The 18,480-nt window shown below is 51.7% G+C and overlaps 3 protein-coding genes across 32 annotated transcripts in view; 2 read left to right on the top strand and 1 right to left on the bottom strand.

Annotated features, from left to right (window-relative positions):
• Positions 1-16,558, top strand: part of RALGPS1 (Ral GEF with PH domain and SH3 binding motif 1) — a 302,263-nt gene extending 285,705 nt beyond the window's left edge. For 9 of the 29 annotated variants that reach the window (XM_063635821.1, XM_055271032.2, XM_063635803.1 and 6 more), the window contains 6 exons: positions 3,803-3,886; positions 5,247-5,352; positions 5,744-5,836; positions 6,061-6,166; positions 7,867-7,958; positions 10,017-12,880. In XM_063635821.1, the coding sequence (XP_063491891.1) occupies positions 3,803-3,886; positions 5,247-5,352; positions 5,744-5,836; positions 6,061-6,166; positions 7,867-7,958; positions 10,017-10,142 (607 nt within the window). In that variant the 3' untranslated portion in view covers positions 10,143-12,880. Of the gene's footprint in view, positions 1-3,802; positions 3,887-5,246; positions 5,353-5,743; positions 5,837-6,060; positions 6,167-7,866; positions 7,959-10,016 lie in introns of those variants that run through there. The other 20 variants (XM_055271044.2, XM_055271035.2, XM_063635809.1 and 17 more) reach the window with 8 other exon arrangements.
• Positions 16,279-18,277, bottom strand: LOC129478876 (uncharacterized). The gene is made up of 3 exons (XM_063635938.1): positions 17,651-18,277; positions 17,403-17,490; positions 16,279-16,785 (listed from the first exon to the last, which is right to left on the bottom strand). Exons 1-3 carry the CDS (start codon positions 17,962-17,964, stop codon positions 16,774-16,776), a joined length of 414 nt encoding a protein of 137 aa, XP_063492008.1. The 5' UTR covers positions 17,965-18,277; the 3' UTR covers positions 16,279-16,773.
• GARNL3 (GTPase activating Rap/RanGAP domain like 3) overlaps positions 17,938-18,480 on the top strand; it is a 169,437-nt gene continuing 168,894 nt past the window's right edge. The window contains exon 1 of one of the 2 annotated variants that reach the window (XM_055271026.2): positions 17,938-18,073. The gene's annotated coding sequence lies outside the window, so the exon portion shown is untranslated. The remainder of the gene's footprint in view (positions 18,074-18,480) is intronic. The other variant, XM_055271028.2, reaches the window with a different exon arrangement.

The following is an 18,480-nucleotide window of genomic DNA, read 5'->3' as shown; positions in this document are numbered from 1 at the left end:
AGTGTCGTGATCTTGGGCAAGTGACTCCACATCTCCAAGCATCAGGTTCTTTATCTATAAGGTGGGGATAATAATAGTGCCTACCTCACAGTGTTATATGAATAAATGAGATGCTGAGCAAATCCTGCTTAGCACATTGCCTGGCACCCATTGTCTCATCACCACCACCGCCACTGTTACCACTATCACCGTCCTCATTTCATCCTCCCACTTTTACTGTCACCACCGCCACCACCACCACCATCGTTATCCCATCATCTCATTGTCCCATCGTTATCATCATCCCATGGCCCCATCCTCCTGCTCATCATCACCTTGTACACCCCTTGGGACTGAAGTGTTGTACTTTGTTGCCAGTCGATGTCTTCCCCAGACCCAGGTTCCCACAAGCTCCTGGTCTGGGCAAGCCTCAATTGCCTGTTGCCGTCCTCCTTCTGACTCCACCTAAGATCCCTGAGAGGGATCTTAGTCAAATGGCCTTCCTAGGACACTGTGTTCAGCCACAGGTTCTCAGAATGACACTGGAAAAGGTGTCTGTGGTTCTGGGCTGTGAGCCCCTATGCCAGTTACCAAAAAAAAAAAAAAAAAAAAACCCAAAAACAAAAACTATGATTTCTGGTGGGGTTCCTCTGATACCACCACCCAATCATTTTGCATTTTCTTGCCCTGAACATTCAAATAACAAATTTTCTCAAAGCAGGGACATTTCCCGACACTTTCAGATTGTCTGGTTTTCCAGTGGCTGAAGATCCTAGCTCCTCTATGCTGATGCTGGCCTGCCAGGCAGCCAGAGTTGTCCTGTCCAGCACGGTCCTCCTCCAGCTCTGGAGGGCTCACCTGGAGGGAAGGCTGGCCACTTCCACCCTGACTCTGTGTTCCTAAAGGCTGGCCTGGAGAAAGGTCACACTGGTGCCGCCCTTCAAGGCCTGGGGTCGCTCCCTGTGGCTCCAGAGAGAGCAGGCTCTGACTTCCATAGCCTGGAGCAGCCACCCCGGCACAGGCCCTCCACCCACACCAGAAAATGAGCCTCCCTTTGTGAACACTTGAGTCTCTGTCTCTAATGACAGGCCAGTAGGGTGGGACAAGTGGCTTCGCCTCTTTGAGCCTCAGTTTTCTCATCTAAAACTGTGAGAACAGGGCCCCTCTCACAGAGCTGGGCATGCTCTTGTGTGAAAGCATGTAGTTGGCACATGGCGTGCAGTTGAGAAGAGGCAGCTGCTCTTCAGTGCCAGGCAGCAACTGCCAGGAGACTGCTCCACTGGGGCCACCAAGGGACCAGGAGACCTGGGAAGTGGCCCTATCCTGGGAGATCCCCAAGCCTAAGAATCTTGTGGTCATTTGGTCTCAGACACTGACAAATCCCAGGCAGCGTGAGTGCAGGTGGGGATCCACAAGTAGAGGTGCCTTTGAGAGGAGAATGCCAGAAAGGGCCCCCACAGTGGGCCCAGTCCCAATGACAGACCCCACCATGTTGACGCTGCCGCCTCTCCCTTCTCCTGCAAGGCCGCATCTCACAGTGTGGTGACGAACTTGGGCTGCAGAGTCAAACAGTCCTGGGTTCAAGTCCTAGCTTACAAGGCTCATGCCTTGGTCAAGTAGATTCACATCACTGAGCCTCAGTTTCCTCATTGTGGGGAGGGTAAGGGTGCTTTACACAAAGCTTCGGTGGCAGTGCGAGTGCACTCGATGAAGTTGCAGGGGCTTCAGAGCATGTGAGCGCTCACTACCTAGTGACTGCTTGGTCTGTCAAGACGTACCCAGAGACCCCTGGTGTCCCTGTGCTCCCCGCCAGTCCGCTCCTCACTCCTTTAGGGAGGACATGAGGAAAGGCTGCTTACGAGGCTAGCCTGCTTGGAAGATGCTCGTTTCAAGCTCTCCATCAGCAGATGTCATTTCCTTCAAACATCTGTGAAATATGAAGCCACGCACTGTCTCACGCAAAAGGAGAGAATGATGGGAAGAAGGTAGTAGCCGCGCTGGCCACTGTGCCCTGTCTCAGGTACTGTGGGAACTGCGGACGGTCCACTGCCATCACATTCTCCTCAGGTAACAGGGAAAAAGACTCATGAGAAGAAAAGTGGCAAAGGGGCCAGAGGGCCCAGCTCTGGGAAGGGGGACTCCATCCTCAACTTCCAACAGTCGGCAGCTCAGAGCTGGAATCTGGCCCAGGTGAGGAGGAAACGTCCCTGGGTAGCAGACAAAGCCACAAAGGATCTCACTGCAGAAAAGTCCATTGTCAGGACCCTGCTCAGAAGAAATCCCCAGTTATGGCTAGAAGAAGAGCAGCCCCGGAGGCAGCCGTGGCCGGTTCTCCTGAGCAGTGCTGCTTCTGCATGGGCTAGGGACCTGCTGTGCTATTGCACTCACTTGTGAGGTGCCCAGCGTGTGATGCCGGCAACAGTGAAGTTGGTGACTGTTTGACTTGTCCAAAATGAGAGAATCACGGTTATCTGCATGGGTCACGTTCACTTGCTGCATTCCACCCCTCTTTCTGAGATAGAGGTGGCCAATGGGCCAGTGGCCTGGGAGTTGAGCACACCAGGGCCTCTCTCGTCTGTGCCACAGCTCAGTGTGGGTGGTGGTGGGGTCAGCCTATGACCACCCTGACACCCGTTTTGTTAGAGGACCGGGGGGCCAAGCACATGCTATGGTACACCATCACCCAGAGAGGAGGAGCCGATGGGCAGGAGGCTAGGGGGCAGGAGGCTCGAGGGCCTGGAGCAGCCATCCCAGCTAACCATCAGACTCCCACCAGCCCTGAAATTGGGCCCCCAGACAGTGGACCTGAGATGGTCATCAAGAAGAGCTCCTTCCTGGGAGGTGGACAAAGGCCCCTGGGCAGGTACGATGTACCTGCTACAATGCGTGAGGGCGGCCCCACACTACCCACAGGTACTGGTGTCACAGAGCAACATGCAGCAACCTACAGCTGACCATGGAGGACTGAGGGGATCTTACAAAGGAACTCTGGGCCTCATCTGACTTTATTAAGTTGATTACATTGTTGTCTGGCCAATGGGCAAGAAGAGCTGTGGTCAGAGAATAGGCCATGCCTCAAGGGTAGGGAGAAGGTTGGAACATCAAGTGGATACAGGAAGTGAGTCTTCTAAGACAGAGAGGCTAAAGGAGAAAGAGGGTGCCTCCCCGCAAAGAGGCTGAGCAGGAAGCTGCACGTTGCCCTGGAAAGGCTCACTGTCGGGGAGTGCAGGTGAGAGGAAAGCCAGAGGGCCGCCCACGGCGCAAGCTTGGAGCATGGACTCCTGGATGCTGCAGCAGGTCACAGAGCAAGTTTGCAGGGGCCTGGCTGGAGCCACAGAGGAGACTGTCCAGTGGAGAGGATGCAGCAAACAGAAGGCTCCAGTTGTGTCCCGGTGAATGACCCCCAGGCCCAACCTGCAAGGTTGCCCACAATTCTGTGTGCACTTTTCATGTGGACTTGCCATGGACTCTCTGGGCTGTACAGTGTTTGCTATGAAACATCTCAGCTCCATGCTGAGGCAAGTGGGCATGCCTGGATTTTAATCATGTTCTTGTCACTGGAAAAAGGGTTAACACTCAATAAAAAATTGAAAGAATTACCCGGAGACTTGGAGACTCTGAGGGGTGCTGTGTTTACTGGCCTGGCAGCTCCAGGTGTGCTTGTAGTGTGGCCGAGGCGGCTGGGAGGAGTTGGGGAGAGAGGGAGGTTGCTCTGCAGGGCTTCCTGAGCTAATTGACTATGTAGTCCAGGCTGCTCTTGCCTCCTTCAGGAGCATCTGGTCTTTCAAAGCTGTTGCTAAAATTTAACCCTTTTCCTCTGAAGCAGGGGACGTCTCTATGCCACCCTGGGGCCCAACTGGCGGGTTCCAGTTAGGAATTCTCCCAGAACCCGGAGCTGTGTCTACAGGTATTCATGTGTTCATGTGTTCATTTGTTTGACACATAGCTTGTTATGTGGCCTGTTGGATGCCAAGCACTGTGCTAGAGGCTGCCAAAAGAAACAGACACAGCCTTTGCCTCCATGAGGCTACTGCCAGGTGCACTGGCTGTCCCAGAGGAGGTGAGGAACACTCAGGAAGAGGAGGGGGAGCTTACTTGGTTCGGGAGATCAGGGAAGGCCTCCCTGAAGAAGAGACTGGAAGAATGATAGGAATTCGCCAAATAATTGGAAGTGGAAGGGCAATGAGAATGCTCCCAGCAAAGGGACAGCATGGGCTCTGAGGCAGGAAGAGCCTGATGATTCGAGTGAAGGGAAGGGAGTGTTCGAAGGAATGAGAGAGGGCAGGAACATGAGATGAGCTGGAGCCGCATCCAGCATCTAGCATCCAGCAGGGGTGAGAATGGTGGTTCAGACCTTAAAAGCAACAGGGAGCCATGAAAGGGGCTTGCTGTGGGCAGGTAGAGGAGAGGAGAGGGGGAGGGTGGAGGCACTGGCCGGTGTGGACCCAGGAAGGCCCGTGGAGCGCACTGGGCAGTGGCTCAAAGGAAGGTCTGGTGGCCTAAGGTGTGGTGGGATGGCTAAGATGGATGGTCAGACATATTTAGTACCTGATCCCCAGTGCACCCTTGGGAATGATTAGGTTGCAGGGGTATCCGAGAGGAAGAAAACCCCCACTTTCTGGCTGAAGCAGCCAGTAGGGGGTGGTGCCATTCCTAGGGCATGGGCAGATCTGGAGCTCAGGAGGGAGGTGTGGGCTGCCATGCCCTTGGACGCCTTCATCTGTAGGTGGTGCTTGAGTCCCCAAGGGAGAGGATGAGTGAAGAGCCTGGGAAAGATGTGGGGAATAGTGCATGTGGGCTCACGTCACTCCTGTCACTCCACACCGCCTCTTCCCTTCCTCGCTGCTCCTCTGAGGCTCCTGCCAACACCAGAAGGAGGGGCTGCTGGAGCTTGGGCTTCACAGGCACCAGCTCCTCAGGTGTGGAGGAGCCCACGCCAGCCCCAGGGAGCGGCCAGGCTGCAGCAGCGACAAAAGCATCCCTTAGGATAGGGTGGGGGTGCTGATCAGGGCCTGGGTTATGAAGAACTTGGTCACCAAGCCTGGAGCTTTGCAGCCCCAGAGAGACGGGTGTGGGAGTCCTTGGCAGTGGGCCCTTCATGTGTGTTATCACCTGGCCCTCTTCTCCGGGCCTTGCCCTGCGCCGTTGAGTCTGGACTGCTGGGAAGTCACGGACTTGGTAGTGGGGCACCTGTGGTCCCCAGTGAGTGAGAGGGTGCTTGACCTCAGCTCCTCCAGGGCGATGTCTGACTGGTAGTCTCTCCTCAGCCCCACCGGCCCATGCATCTGTTCTCTGGGGAACTCCGCAGCTATGCCCACCATGGAGGGGCCTCTGAGAAGAAAAACCCTGCTCAAGGAAGGGCGGAAGCCTGCAGTAAGTACAGACCCACATCCACCCGGGGCAGCAGGGGCTTCCCCATCTGTAAATAGTGCCCACTCCCAGAGGTCTCAGCAAGAAAGTCACATGTGTGGCAGAGGCTCTGCTTGCATTGGGCGTGCAGGAAGCTGAACTCAGGAATTATACCTGACACTGCCTTAAAACGAACAAAGGAAAGGCTCCTTGAGTAAAGGAGCAAAAGAGGGGAGGGAAGACGCCTCCTTTCTTGGTCCTAGGTGGAAGCTGGCATTGCCAGGGGGTGGTGGAGGGCCAGGGAAGAGATGGGGCCTGCACTGGCATTGATGGGATGGCTGGGTATGTAATCAGCCGGGGGTCCTCTACCCCCACGACCCCTGGTGGCATCACTCAGCCTCCCCTTCCTCTGTAGCTGTCCTCGTGGACCAGGTACTGGGTCATACTCTCAGGATCCACCCTCCTGTACTATGGAGCCAAGTCCTTGCGGGGCACAGAGAGAAAACACGTAAGTCCCTTGAAAGGACTCTAGTGCTGGGACTTCCTCTAGTGGGAAAGGGACTTCCGTGAACTGTGGAGGATGGGGGTGGGAAAGGGATCTATGTGAACTGCGGAGGATGTGGGTGGGAAGGTGGCAGGGGAGGGAGGGAGCCTTGCCTGGCCCAGGTCGGCCTCCCTTGTGGAGTGGAGGGCTGGGCCCGGGTCTCCAGCTGTGTTGTTGCTCTCCTCCAGTATAAATCCACACCTGGCAAAAAGGTTTCCATCATGGGCTGGATGGTGCAGCTGCCCGATGACCCCGAGCACCCAGATATCTTCCAGCTGAACAACCCTGACAAAGGTAGGCAGCAGGCCAGAGCTGGCGCCTGCAGCTGCTCTCTGCCCATTTCCTCTCCTGCACAGCGTGCATTTTGAAGTTATTAGGAGCTTTTGAGGCTGCTGCCTTCCCTTTGCTTTAGATTCTGATGTTCATGGGGTCCACGCTAGTCCACAAAGCTGCATAGATCATGGTTGGCACGTCCATTGAGCAGGGTACGAGGCACGGGGTGCTGGAATCCTTTTTGCAGCCTTACCTATGGCTGCTGGGGCCCATCACTCCAGGAGCTGTAGCCTCATGGTCTTGGAAAATATAGTAAGGCTGGATGAGGCAGGGCCATGAGGCTGGAAGGGTCTTGGCTCTGGGGAGATTTCAGGGATCCCCTCACGTGCCTGTGCCATAAGACTGGCAGTGTCCAGATCAAAGGCCAACTCAGAGAAGAACCCTTTTAACTTCCCAAAGCTCCAGCCTTCTCTAGCTATCTCCCAGTTCCTCCTGGTTACCACTTCATGATCATGCTGGGAAGGAGGAGAGATTCTGGATGCCATCCTGTCCAGTAGCCCCGTCTTCACTGACATTCAGAACAGACTATGGTGGGTCTCCTCAGTAACCCATGTCACATGACAAAAACCCAAAATTGCCTGGGTCAATTGGATTCCAACCAGGCAAACTGATTGGGGCTGGAAAATCCCCACGCATTTTCACACCTTAACAGGAATGTTCTACTGTAGGGTTCATGAACACACAAATCACCTGGGGATCGGTTAAAATTCAGATTTGGATTCAACAGATCTGGGGGTAGAGACCAAGATTCTGCATTTCCAACAAGCTCCCGGGCGATGCAGATGGCAGTGCTGGTGGGGAGACCATGCCTTCAGTGTCAGGCTCTAGTGTTCTTAGCTGAGAAGCAGAGAAACAAAGGGAGCCTCCAGGAGCCTGGAATGGGGAAGAGATAAATTGCCAAGTTCTCTGCTCCGTGTCTGAGTGACTGAAGCCACATTTGTTGCACAGATGTGGCAGTGTGTCCTGAGTTTGGATACCATTTGAGTTTCTTCCTCCCTCGACAGTCTGGACCGGATTAGCAGTGGTTTCTTAAGGAAATGTGACACGAGGGTGGCCAGGGCCCATGGATAGAATTCAAGAGGTCTGTGAACTTGGGTGGAAAAAAAAATGCATCTTTGTTTTGAGTGACTTCTGACTCCTTCAGTTATGAGTATAAGCATCCAACAACAAAAATGTTAGCAATACCTGTGACTTTATCTCCAAGAGGAATCACATATTGTTACATTTCAAAATGTCACTTATGCTCATCTCTTTGAAATTACAGTGCAGTATCAGACCTGTACTAGATCTTGTTCTTAGTGCTTTAATGTAGAAGCACCTATAGAATTATACCACTGGTTTGTTTTTTAGTAGTTTAATAACTGTATTTGAGTATTATCGATTTCCTTTGTATTTTACACATTTGGAAACATTATTCTGAGGATGGCCCACAGGTTTAACCAGACGGCCAAAGGCACTATGGCCCCAAAATGGTTAAAAGCCATGGTCCAAAGAGACCACTGGAGGGAGCCCTGGAGGCTGCTTTCTCTGCACGTTCCAGCTCACCTGGGGCCGACCTTCCTAGTTTAGTTACCCGTGTTTACATTTCTCTTTATGCCACAGTCACCAGCTGACCCTCCTACGTGGCCCTCTTCTTAACTCACGGTTTCTCTACCCATCAGGCAATGTTTACAAGTTTCAGACTGGTTCCCGATTTCATGCAATACTGTGGCACAAGCATTTGGATGATGCATGTAAAAGCAACAGGCCTCAGGTAAAGTCACCAAAATCCTGCTTGTCACCTGAAATATCCTCTCCCACCCTTGGAACTAAGGGTCTTTAGAAAACATAGTTCCCTTCTTCTTTCAGAGCCCACTGGCCACACTCTCAGATACCCTCTTCTGATCAGCATCTTCCCTTGAGACAAGGCACCCCCTTGCTCAGCTTAGAACTAAGCCCAGCTCCAGACCAGAACTTTGAATCTGGTTCCTGTGTCTTTCCCACAATAGGAAATGCCACAGAAACACCCACTGGGGGGTAATTATGAGCAGCTGTGATATCACCCCAGGATCAGGTTCTAGCATCTGTTTAGGTCATCCCTGCCAAGAGCTGACTTCATGGGAATACTCCAAACTCACTAAAGGGCCTCCCTGCCCCACAACCCTTGGGAATAATGCTGCTAGCTAACTTACTGACAGCCAGCCATGGGCCACGGAAGGCTGCTGGTGAAGGGGGGTCCCTAGCTTCTCAGTGTGTTTGAACCAGTGGGATCTGTCTTGACGTAGGCGCCCTCTGGCCTGCTGGGCCTGGCTCATGGTATGGCCCCCTCCCCGGTCACCCCCAGCCGTCCCACGAAGGGTGTTATGCAAAATGTCTCACATGCAGGAATTGGCTGAATTCTCCCAACATCCCTGTGAGGTAGATTCTCTTACTGTCTCCATTTTATGCTGAGGGTCCTGAGGCTCAGAAAGGGGCAGACACATGTTTAAGGTCCCACATTAGTGAGCAGTGGAGCTGGGATTGAACCCAGGTCTGCCTGACTCCCCTGATTCTCTACTTGTTGCCCCTGAGCCCTCCTGCCTCCGCTTCCCTGGTAACCCCTGCAGCTGAGCAAAAGACTGGAAGCACATCCCCAGCTGTCCAGGCTTGTGAGAGAAATGGCTACCTGAGCCCTCAGCAGCAGATGGGGGCAGGCTGAAGCCTCCTGCTCCCTGGGGGTCAGGTGGGCAGCATTGATGCTCCTGTCCCTAAGTGTCCATGTGTGTTTTCCCCAGGGATCAGCCAGAGGAGGAGCGGGGGAAGCAGGAGTCCTCTCCTAGCCCATCTTGGGAGGGCTAGGCGCATGGCATAGAGGGTGGCGCTTCAAGGAGGACAGTTAGGGGTAGTGCCTGGGAGTAGGCTCAGCAGGTCCCTTGCAGGCAGCAGCTCTGAAGTGTGGGGACCTCAGCAAAGGCAAGTTCATACCAGGCATTTGGGTCCAGGAGGATGAGGACTTCATGGTGCCACACGGCACAGTCACAGACTTCTTGGTCCCTCCAAGTGGTTCTGGAAGCTGGAGGGAGGTCTCTAGTGACAGTGACAGGTCCTAGGGCTCTGTGCTCAGCTTGGTCTGTAACACAGATGAGGACAAATATGAGAAGCTGATTGAAATTATAGATGATAAGCTAGAAAGCAGAATTAGCAAGTTCTCAGAATTAGTCCTCAACCAACTAAGATAGGACAAGACTAATACAAGAATAAACATGAGGTGCCACAGGGAGGTTCCAAATAAATTGCACTTGATTCCCTTGACTCACCCGTCTGACTTTGGGGAATTTGTCCTAGGGATGTGCTCACACATGTGCTCAAAGATGTGTTTAAGAATGTTCACCGCAGCATTGTTCTTGATAGGAACAAAACCCTGGAAGCCTCTGTGACCCTCAGGGGGTCCCTATTATGTGACACTTGATAGTTATTAGAAAGAGGCAGATCAGGGCAAAAACATTTGGAAAGGATGATCTCATCTGTATAAAAGTTCTAAGATGATACACAAGAAATGGTAATTCTATAGTTTCTAGAGAGCTTTATGTATAGTTTGTACATTGAATAAATGTAATTGGCCATCCGTATGACAGGAAGGCAAGGGTTTTGGTCGGCAGCCATCTTAAGGTGATCCCTTGAGACAAGGTGCCAAGACCTGAACAAGGCTGCCGCCACCCCAGCTTGCATTAAGAGAGGAAGAGCATCCTGGCCTCCTCACACTGGTCACACCATGTGTGTCTGGGGTCCCTCAGTAGCTCTGAGGGCCACTCTCTAAGAGCACAGCACACTGAAGCTCACCTACCACACACAGGAAGCCGGAGCAGCTCCAGGTCCAACAGGAACTGACAGCCCCGAGGTGTACCACCTGGAGGGCGGCGGGGCCCTGTGCCTGAAGCCTGGGCACCATGGTGGCCCCAGTCAGGAGCAGCAGTGGTAGCCCTGAGTAAAACCCATTGTCCCTCTTCGGAGGAGCAGCCAGAGGATGACAACAGCCCCAGCAGGCAGCAGTGCCTGGGCAGGCTGATCCAGCAGAGCACTAATGGGTCAGTTTCATGTATTGGCAAATGTGGTGTAGCATGGCAGGGCTACAACTTTTAAGGATTTTTGTCTGATTTTCAGACCTGGAGGAGGGGATTTTTCTTCCTACTTTTCCCTTTTTTTATTTCTAATTTACTTTCAACCAAATATTCCCACTCTGTGCTATATGTAATAATAAAAAGTTGACAACAACTGAAATATTCAACAGCAGAGGATGATTTAAGTGAATCACAGTACATCCGTGTGATGGAATGCCAGGAGGGTGTAAGAAAGAGTGTGACAGAAATGCATCTATTCACGAGGAAACATCGCAGTGACTAGATTGATTTTCTATTCTGTGGAACTGCATGTCCTAAACTTGTTTTTGTTAACACTGAATACACTTAAACCTTATCTATAACATATGTATAGCTATAAACAACAGCAATAAAACACCTTATTGCCACCATGCGCCTAACAGCAGAGCCACCAGGGCCTTGGAATGCTGTCCCTCACAGTGGCCTCTTCCTAATTCGGTTTCTCTCCCTCCCACCTGTGCCCCAGAACCACTCTCCTGATTTGTTTGCTGATTATTCCTTTAGAATTGCAGGTCACGTACTTGATTCCTTCATGTATTGTCTGGGGTGCTTTTTTTTTTTTTTTTTTTTTTTTTTTTTGAGATGGAGTCTCGCTCTGTTGCCCAGGCTGGAGTGCAGTGGCTCAATCTCGGCTCACTGCAAGCTCCGCCTCCCGGGTTCACGCCATTCTCCTGCCTCAGCCTCTCTGAGTAGCTGGGACTACAGGCGCCTGCCACCACGCCCAGCTAATTTTTTTGTATTTTTAGTAGAGACGGAGTTTCACCGTGGCCTCAATCTCCTGACCTCGTGATCCGCCCGCCTCGGCCTCCCAAAGTGCTGGGATTACAAGCGTGAGCCACCGCGCCCGGCCTGGGGTGCATTTTTAAACTTTCTTATAAATAGAACCATAACGATGCATTTTCTTATGTCTTGCTTTTCTCCTATAACATGTTCCTAGGATTCATCTGTGTTACCACATGTAGCAGTCATTCATTTATTTTTACTGATTTTGTTTTTATTAGTTCTTCTGTTGGGCATCCCAGGACTGATTTTCCGCTTTTTTGCTATAGTGAACAGTGCTGCTAATGACCATTCTTTTAACTGTCTCCTGGTACATGGAGATGCATTTTTTCCTAATTCATCGTTTGACCAAACTGACACCAAAATGGATTTTTTTAAATGAAATTATTTCTAATCAAATCCTCCCACAGCAGTGCTGAGGGAGGAGGTCTGGGGCTGAGGGCCTGTTGGCAGCTTTGGGGGTTGGCAGAAACACTCTGACCTTGGGGCTAGTGGTCCCGCCAGTAAAGGGGGCTAGGATCTTGTCCTGGGGGCAGAGCTATGGGAAGATCTTGGGGTTTCTGATATTCCCGAACTGACTCTTTCTCCCATGCTTCCCTTTGCCAACTCCAGCCACCCACCCTCCGCACACACCTCAGGCCTTCAGGATTTGTCTGTCTGCCCCAAGCGCAGTTTGATTTTCACTGAAGGAGATAGGTTGAGAGCGTGGGCTCTGGGTTCTTAGCCCTGCTGCTTACTTGCTGTGTACTGAACCTCTCTAAGCCTCAGTTTCCTGTCTTTGTAATGAGGACGATCCCAGTGCCTGCCCCATGGGGTTGAAGTGAGGACTCAAGAACGCAGTGCATGCGGTGGATTCAGAGCAGTGCCTGGCATGCAGTTGCTGCTTCACATGGGGTGGCTATTGTTATTGCCATACCCTCTCCCTCCCCAACCTGTTCATTCCCAGACTCACAGGGAAAGGCCTGTCCCTTCCCCTAGGGACCACCCCTTGTCCTTCTCTGAGGTCGGAACTTTAACAAGAGGCTGAGCTTTCTCTTCTAGGTACCTGCAAACCTTATGTCATTTGAGTAAGTCTCTGCAGGATGTGGAATGACTTCAGAGGCTTCTGGGAACCCAGGCTGGGCCTGGTGGTGAAGAGCAGTCCTGGGCACAGGCTGTGAGCCAGGGTGCTGGGAATCTCACAGCCAGACTCAGGGGACACAGCCTGTGGCCTCACCATCCCAGAGGGCTTCACCAGTGTGGGATCCACCTGTCAGTCCCCAGCGACTCTCATGACACTCATTCTGCAGCACTGCCTCTTGGGGCAGTGGTGAGACCCCAGACTGGACACCCCGCTCTCCCTCTCTGGGCCCACCACCTGCATCTGCGACTAGAGAGCGCCCGGCCCACGTTGGGTTCTCAGCGCTTTCTACTGTGCAGAGTGGACAGCGCTAACTAACCTGCGAGAGGGACCTGAGAGAAGGAACAGCTGTGGAACAGGCTTTTTACACCCCAAGTGCATGGGGTTGCTCGCCCACAGGGCTGCCTCAGATTTTGTACAACCCCGAAGCGTCCTCTGCGTGTGCGTGCTGTACGTGTGTGTGTGAGCGAGTGTGAACTCTTCAAGAAACATGCATTTTGGCACAAGACTTGTGACATCACACACTTCATTCGCTTTGAGGCCCTGCTTTAACCTTAAGTTACAGCCCTGTCCACCGAGGAAGGTCAGTGTGAGAGCCTAGATTCCTCCTGTGTTAAGGGTCCCTCGCATTCTTTTACTGTAAACAAACAATGCCTTAAATTGTGTCTTGTTTTCTGTTCCTATGGGTGCTATTCATCTGGAAGGCCTGCCTCCAGGCCTCTTTGCTGTCAGCCCTTCTGAGACAGGACCTGGCTTCAGGACTGTGGACTGGGCTGCTAGCCTGCTTGCTTCCTCCCTTCCCCATTCCTAGCAGGGCCTGAGGCCCTCCTCTTCTCACCCTTCCCACCATGCCAGAATGGGAAGTTGTGACGTTGCAGCTCCAACCAACGTGCTCATAGTGATCAGCTGTGCAGGAGCCACGAGGCACCAACTTCTCCCCGCAGGGCAAAGCCTGTGCCCCCATCATCTCACCCCTTTGCCTGCACTGCCAGGGTGGGGCCCACCAAGATTCCTGATCATGACGGGAAGCTGAGTGACCCTGAGGCCTTAAGCTTCCCCAGTCTTGGCCCCAAATGCAGTCACCAGCAAGTTTTCCATTTTCCAAGTCCAAGGGCACAATTGTTGATGACCGTGTGACAACAGAGCAGAGCCCCGGGGAGTGAACGGTCCAACCTCTGCATTCAGTTAGGAGCTCTTTACACGAACCACATCCTTATCTGTCACCTTTTGTCACATTTTAAAGTGATTTTTATTTTGCACAAATAATTTTTATTCAAAATAATAAATCACTCTTTATCACAGTATCTTCTCTTCCCCCTTCCCCTTTAGTTTGGATAGCCTAACTCTGAGAAGTTAACCCTTAAACAGTTTTCTGGAAGAGACTGAATTTCTGGGTCCTTGTAGCTGTAATGGTTTCAGAGCTCAGACTAATCAGGCATCAAGCTACCCTCAAGAGTTTCTGGGCTGGATGCTTCAGAACAACATCTACACCAGTAAACTATAATAGGTCAGTTTCAAAACGACCAAAAGACCCATCACTGTATTTTGACCAAATAATGACAACTTCTCTAGAAATTTGAATGGCTTGGTGAGGAAAGTAGTTGTCACCAGGGCTTCATTTTGTAGTTGAGCCTTACAGTGCTTAGTACTTCATCTTCTTTCTGAGCGAAGACTAGAATACTTTCCTTCTAAGAGAAACTCCCAGGTGATAAAGTTGATGCCATCAAACCTTGACACTGGGTGCTTTGCACACCCACGCGGATGTTGCACCTCATTCTCCCGATGACTATTCAAATCAGCATCTAGAGGCTGAATGACAATGCCAAACACTCCACCTCTGATCAGAACCATGCAGTGTTAACACTTTAACCTACATTGAATCTGATTCTACCTGTTAACTTTTAAAAAGTTGTAAGTTTGGATGAAAGTGCAAGATGTGGAACATCAACTACCTATTTTCCTTGGGTTTTTCCACTCTGCAAACTGTCCTGGTTTTTCATACCAATGAAGTATTATAGATGCCAATCCAAAACCTCAGAATTTCAGGCACCACAAAAACAGGTAATTTTCTATCCCTTACAAGTTTGTCTTTTCTTTCACAAACATCTCTGAGCCTAATGTGAAATAGCACAATCACAATTCAAAATGGTTAGTCTTCTCACTAATTGAGTCTGCTTCCTCGTCCTCTCCCAAGAACATTCTTAGCTCGGACTCTTGAAGAATCTCTTTAGATTTTGTTGGTAAAAGCCTTATAGAAGCAGTAAGAGCCTTGACCACACCGGAAGAGTCCTGGAGCTAAAGCTGGAAGACACTCAGCTCTCTAAGCAGGGGCTCGGCCAAACATGGGCGTTAAGTGCTGCTTGTCTTCCCAGTGTTGATTTGAACCCTGTGAGCCTGAGACAGAGAGGGCCAGGCACCAACCACAAGGCGGGAAAGTCCATGGGTGGACCCTCCCCCCTGGAGGGAAGCATTTCTAGTTTTTGCTCCTTGACTGCCCAGAGTGTACAAATGTTCATAAAGCCATTGAAGGGATTATTTCTTATATGCATATGCTGTATTTTTTAAGCAAATGGATCATGGCACCCCAAAATGAAAGTTATAGAAAGCTGTCTACAACTGTGGAGTTGGTAGCTGGTAACATTGTTGTCCCAAGAACAACTCACCTCTCTCCCTAGGACTAATTTTTGTCTCTCTGTTGAACATGTTTTGTCATTCAAGATCAGTCAGGTGCATTCTGGCAACGGACGTACTCGATGGAGGATTGGTTCGGCAGAGAGCAGTAGAAACCTTGTTGTAACTGTGCCCAGTGAGAGACTTTGGCCCCCTCCCTCCCTATAAGGCTGTGGAACCTGAGGAAGTAGATACTTGAAGAGATTTTGTTTAGGAAGAAACTCACTCTCTTTTGCCAATTGAATTTATAGAGCATTTTTTTTCTTACCAAGATGGCCAGTTATCATCTTATCCCCACCTCCCAAGCCCCAAGAGGTGTACCTTTTCAGATGCCATTTTACAGGCGGAAATGCTCCATGAAACAGGAAGCCACTTGTAAGCAACATCTGCTCTGTTCCTCGGGTGGGGCCCAGAGCCCTTCCCCGAGACTGCTGATGGCTGTGACCACTGGGGAGCACTGCCAAAACTACAGCTTTCTGGTTTGTGAGCCCATAAATGACTTAAATCAGCTTTACATCATTTTTACATATCAAGTGGTTTCATGTTAAAAAAACAAACTCCTAGTCCTTTAGAAATAACAGATTCTGTGCACAAAACCACCCATTCATTCACATCACTAGCAAGTGCTGCCTGTGCTAAGAACAAGTCAGATCTGATCCCTGCCCTCATGGACCTGACCACTCAACGAGCAGTCCCCACCACACCTATCTCCTTAGGCAAGACTGCCTCTCTCCTAGTCCTGAGTATAAATCCTGTGCATAGATTCCTCCAGAAAGGCATCAAAAGGCTCAACAAACTGAATATCCTCTTGGTCTGCGAGTTCAGTTGCAATGAGGATGAAGTCACTATCCTAGAGGCTGCTTGGCCCAGAAGAGCCAAGCACAGAGCTGCAGTTGGGCACGCCGAGGATTCCAAAGGTGGAATGAGAGAGTAGGGTCAAAATGTCACAGTATTTGCTCCATAGGTTTCTGTTTTTAATTTCAATGTTAAATACAACTACAATATGAGCGAGAACTGCATTTTCTTGGGTATTGAGACCTTGTACCATGGACTTGAGACCGCCTTGCAGCCCTATACTGCACAAGCGTGTACACCCCCTGGGCAGCCTCAAAACCCCGCTTACAGCAGCAACACAGGAGATCATCTGTCCATTTTAGAACCATTGATCTCTTTATCCATTGCTGAATGACTGTGACTATTCAGTAATGAAATAATAGTAATTAATTTATTAGTATGGTATAATCTTTAATACATTTCGTGCCAAAATGCATGGTTTCCCACTTAGCATTCAAAATGCTGCATAGAGAGTAGTTTTCAGTTTCTTATGTACTCTTCGAAGTAAGTTGAAAATCAGTTTCTACATTTTAATTCGTTTCCTGTTAAATCTGTTGCACTCTCCAGGGCTGTCTTTTTTTCCAGCAGACCCCTGCATGCAGTTGTGTAAGGACTTTCTCTAATTCTTGTGAATTGTCTCACCCGCAGTAACCACTGAACATCAATCAGCCCTCCACGGGGTTCTTTAGATTTTTGGTGAAGTATTTTGTTACCTCAGTCTTGTATCAAGTTGCTGTATTTTTCAGCTTGTTACATTGATGATAATTATTTCACTAATTAAATAATGTACAAACATCTTTGTTTACTTTGAAATTAAATGTGTTTTCCAATGAATATTGCTCAGTTTATTAAAGTCACACACATTCACTTAGCAAACAGTTGCTGTTTCAGATAGACACAAAGGAGGCATGGGGTGCCCAAAACTCAGCTAGGACGTAACCAGAACATAAAAACCATGCAGGAGCAGCATCCTCAGGAAGGGACAGGCACTCCAGGGAGAGAGGCAGGAGACCTGGGGATGCTTTAGAGAGCAGTGGGTATTTGGAGATTCAGTTCAGAGGCTGCAGAACACAGGAAGGGTGGGGGCAATAGGGAGACAGAAATGAGAAGGAGCAGGATGAGGTTGGGGAAAAAGGAGGCAACCTGATCGCACTGAGTACAGGTTTCGCGGGGGTAATGGGATTTAAGTCTGAAAAGATATGTTGGGAGGACTTCATGATGTTAGGCAAAAATCCAGAACTCCACTATACCTCGCTTGGAGAAAAAGGAGGGCTGTCTTAAAAGGGTTATCTCCTGGAAACCTGAGGGGAGGACCAGGGGCATCTCTAGAGGGGCTGGAAGGAGAAACAGGCCTCCTCTACATCTTTCAGTGCTATCTGGGCAGCCCCTTCATTCTCTAACAAAGTTCAGGCCTTACTAAGAAAGAACCTGGAAGTAATTGAGGAAGTGTGCACCAGGGGGTGATGTGATCCAAGTTGACTATAGGATCCCCTGGCCCGGACTGCCTCAGTTTCCCAGCCAGTGCCTTCCAAAGCTGCAGTGGCTAGTCCCCCAAGCACAGCTTCCCCCCAACAAGCACACTCCTCGGGCTCTGCTCCACCATCCCAGTTCCAGGCCAGCATGGCCACACCTCCCTAGCTACGACAAAACCCCGCTTGCCGAGGTAGCCCTAGCTTACCTCCTCCTCCTGATTTAGACGGCACGGTGGCCCCAGCTTTACCCAGATGGGGTCGCTGCCCTCAGTCACAGTGCAGTGTTCCAGGGCCCTGAGAAGAATGCATTTGACTTAGCGAAGTGGGGATGGGGTTGGGGGTTGTCACAGTTTAACAGCCAAGACTCGAACCCACAACTGGTATCCTGCAAAGTTCCAGCCCCTTAGCCTCAAGGCGTCAGGCGCCACAAACGGCCACCAGGAGACAGCAGTACCTCCGCCTTGATGGATGGCGGGATCCCGGAGCCAACGCAGACCAGACGGCGGAACGCCGCTTTAGCCCCGGGTGCGGGCATGTACCCAGCTCAGAGCCTGCGGACAGGCTGGGCGAGGGCGCGGGAGGAGGGAGTGGTTGGGCGGGGCCACCGAGTGCGGGCGGGGCCTCTCGCGGCTGGGCGGGGCTGTGGCGGGCCCTGTCAGAGCAGAACTGAGCAGGCGGTGGAGCTGGGTGTGGTCCGGGCAAGGAGTGGGAGCTTCGAAGGGAAAAGGCGGGCTCCTGGGGGCAGAGCCATACCTGTGGACGGGACATGGGAAAGGAGGGCCCGAGGGGCGGAGCTAATATAGAAAGGGCCAGGAGGTGCTGAGGCGAGGAGAGGCCGAACTCCAAGGGACGACGCTCGAGGAAGCAGAGGTTTGAGGTGAGGGCGAGGGCCTTGCGCGAGCTTAGTAGTGCAGGGGTAGGTGAGCAGGGCCTGGGTCTGTGCCGAGGGGCAAGCAGCAGGAGGGGCGGGGTCGTGGACTGGACAGTCGAGGTTAGGGTGGGCGTTTTGGGCCTGTGGGCCCCGCAGAGGAGCAGAAAGCCGGCGGCAAGACCCCTGCGGGGCTGGCGCGGGAGGGGCGTTACCGGAGCGCGGGGCGGGGCGTGGGCGGGGCGTGGGCGGGGCCTGCTCTGGGCCGAGGGCGCGGGGGAAGCAGAGCTGGAGTTGGGAGCGGGGCCGGGGCGGGGCCTGTAACAGGCTGAGCGGGCACGGGGCGGGGTCTGTAACAGGCTGAGCGGGCGCGGGGCGGGGCCGGGACCAGGGTGAGTGATCGCGGGGCGGGGCTT

Source organism: Symphalangus syndactylus, chromosome 3 (assembly GCF_028878055.3).
Source record: "Symphalangus syndactylus isolate Jambi chromosome 3, NHGRI_mSymSyn1-v2.1_pri, whole genome shotgun sequence".
NCBI lineage: Eukaryota > Metazoa > Chordata > Mammalia > Primates > Hylobatidae > Symphalangus > Symphalangus syndactylus.
This window is presented reverse-complemented; position numbering and strand designations above follow the sequence as displayed.

Excerpts from the sequence above, each read along its gene's own strand:
- LOC129478876 (XM_063635938.1), bottom strand. The coding sequence starts at position 17,964 with ATGTCCCGTCCACAGGTATGGCTCTGCCCCCAGGAGCCCGCCTTTTCC. Across the intron at positions 17,491-17,650 it reads CGCCATCCATCAAGGCGGAG|GGCCCTGGAACACTGCACTG; the intron begins GTACTGCTGTCT and ends CATTCTTCTCAG.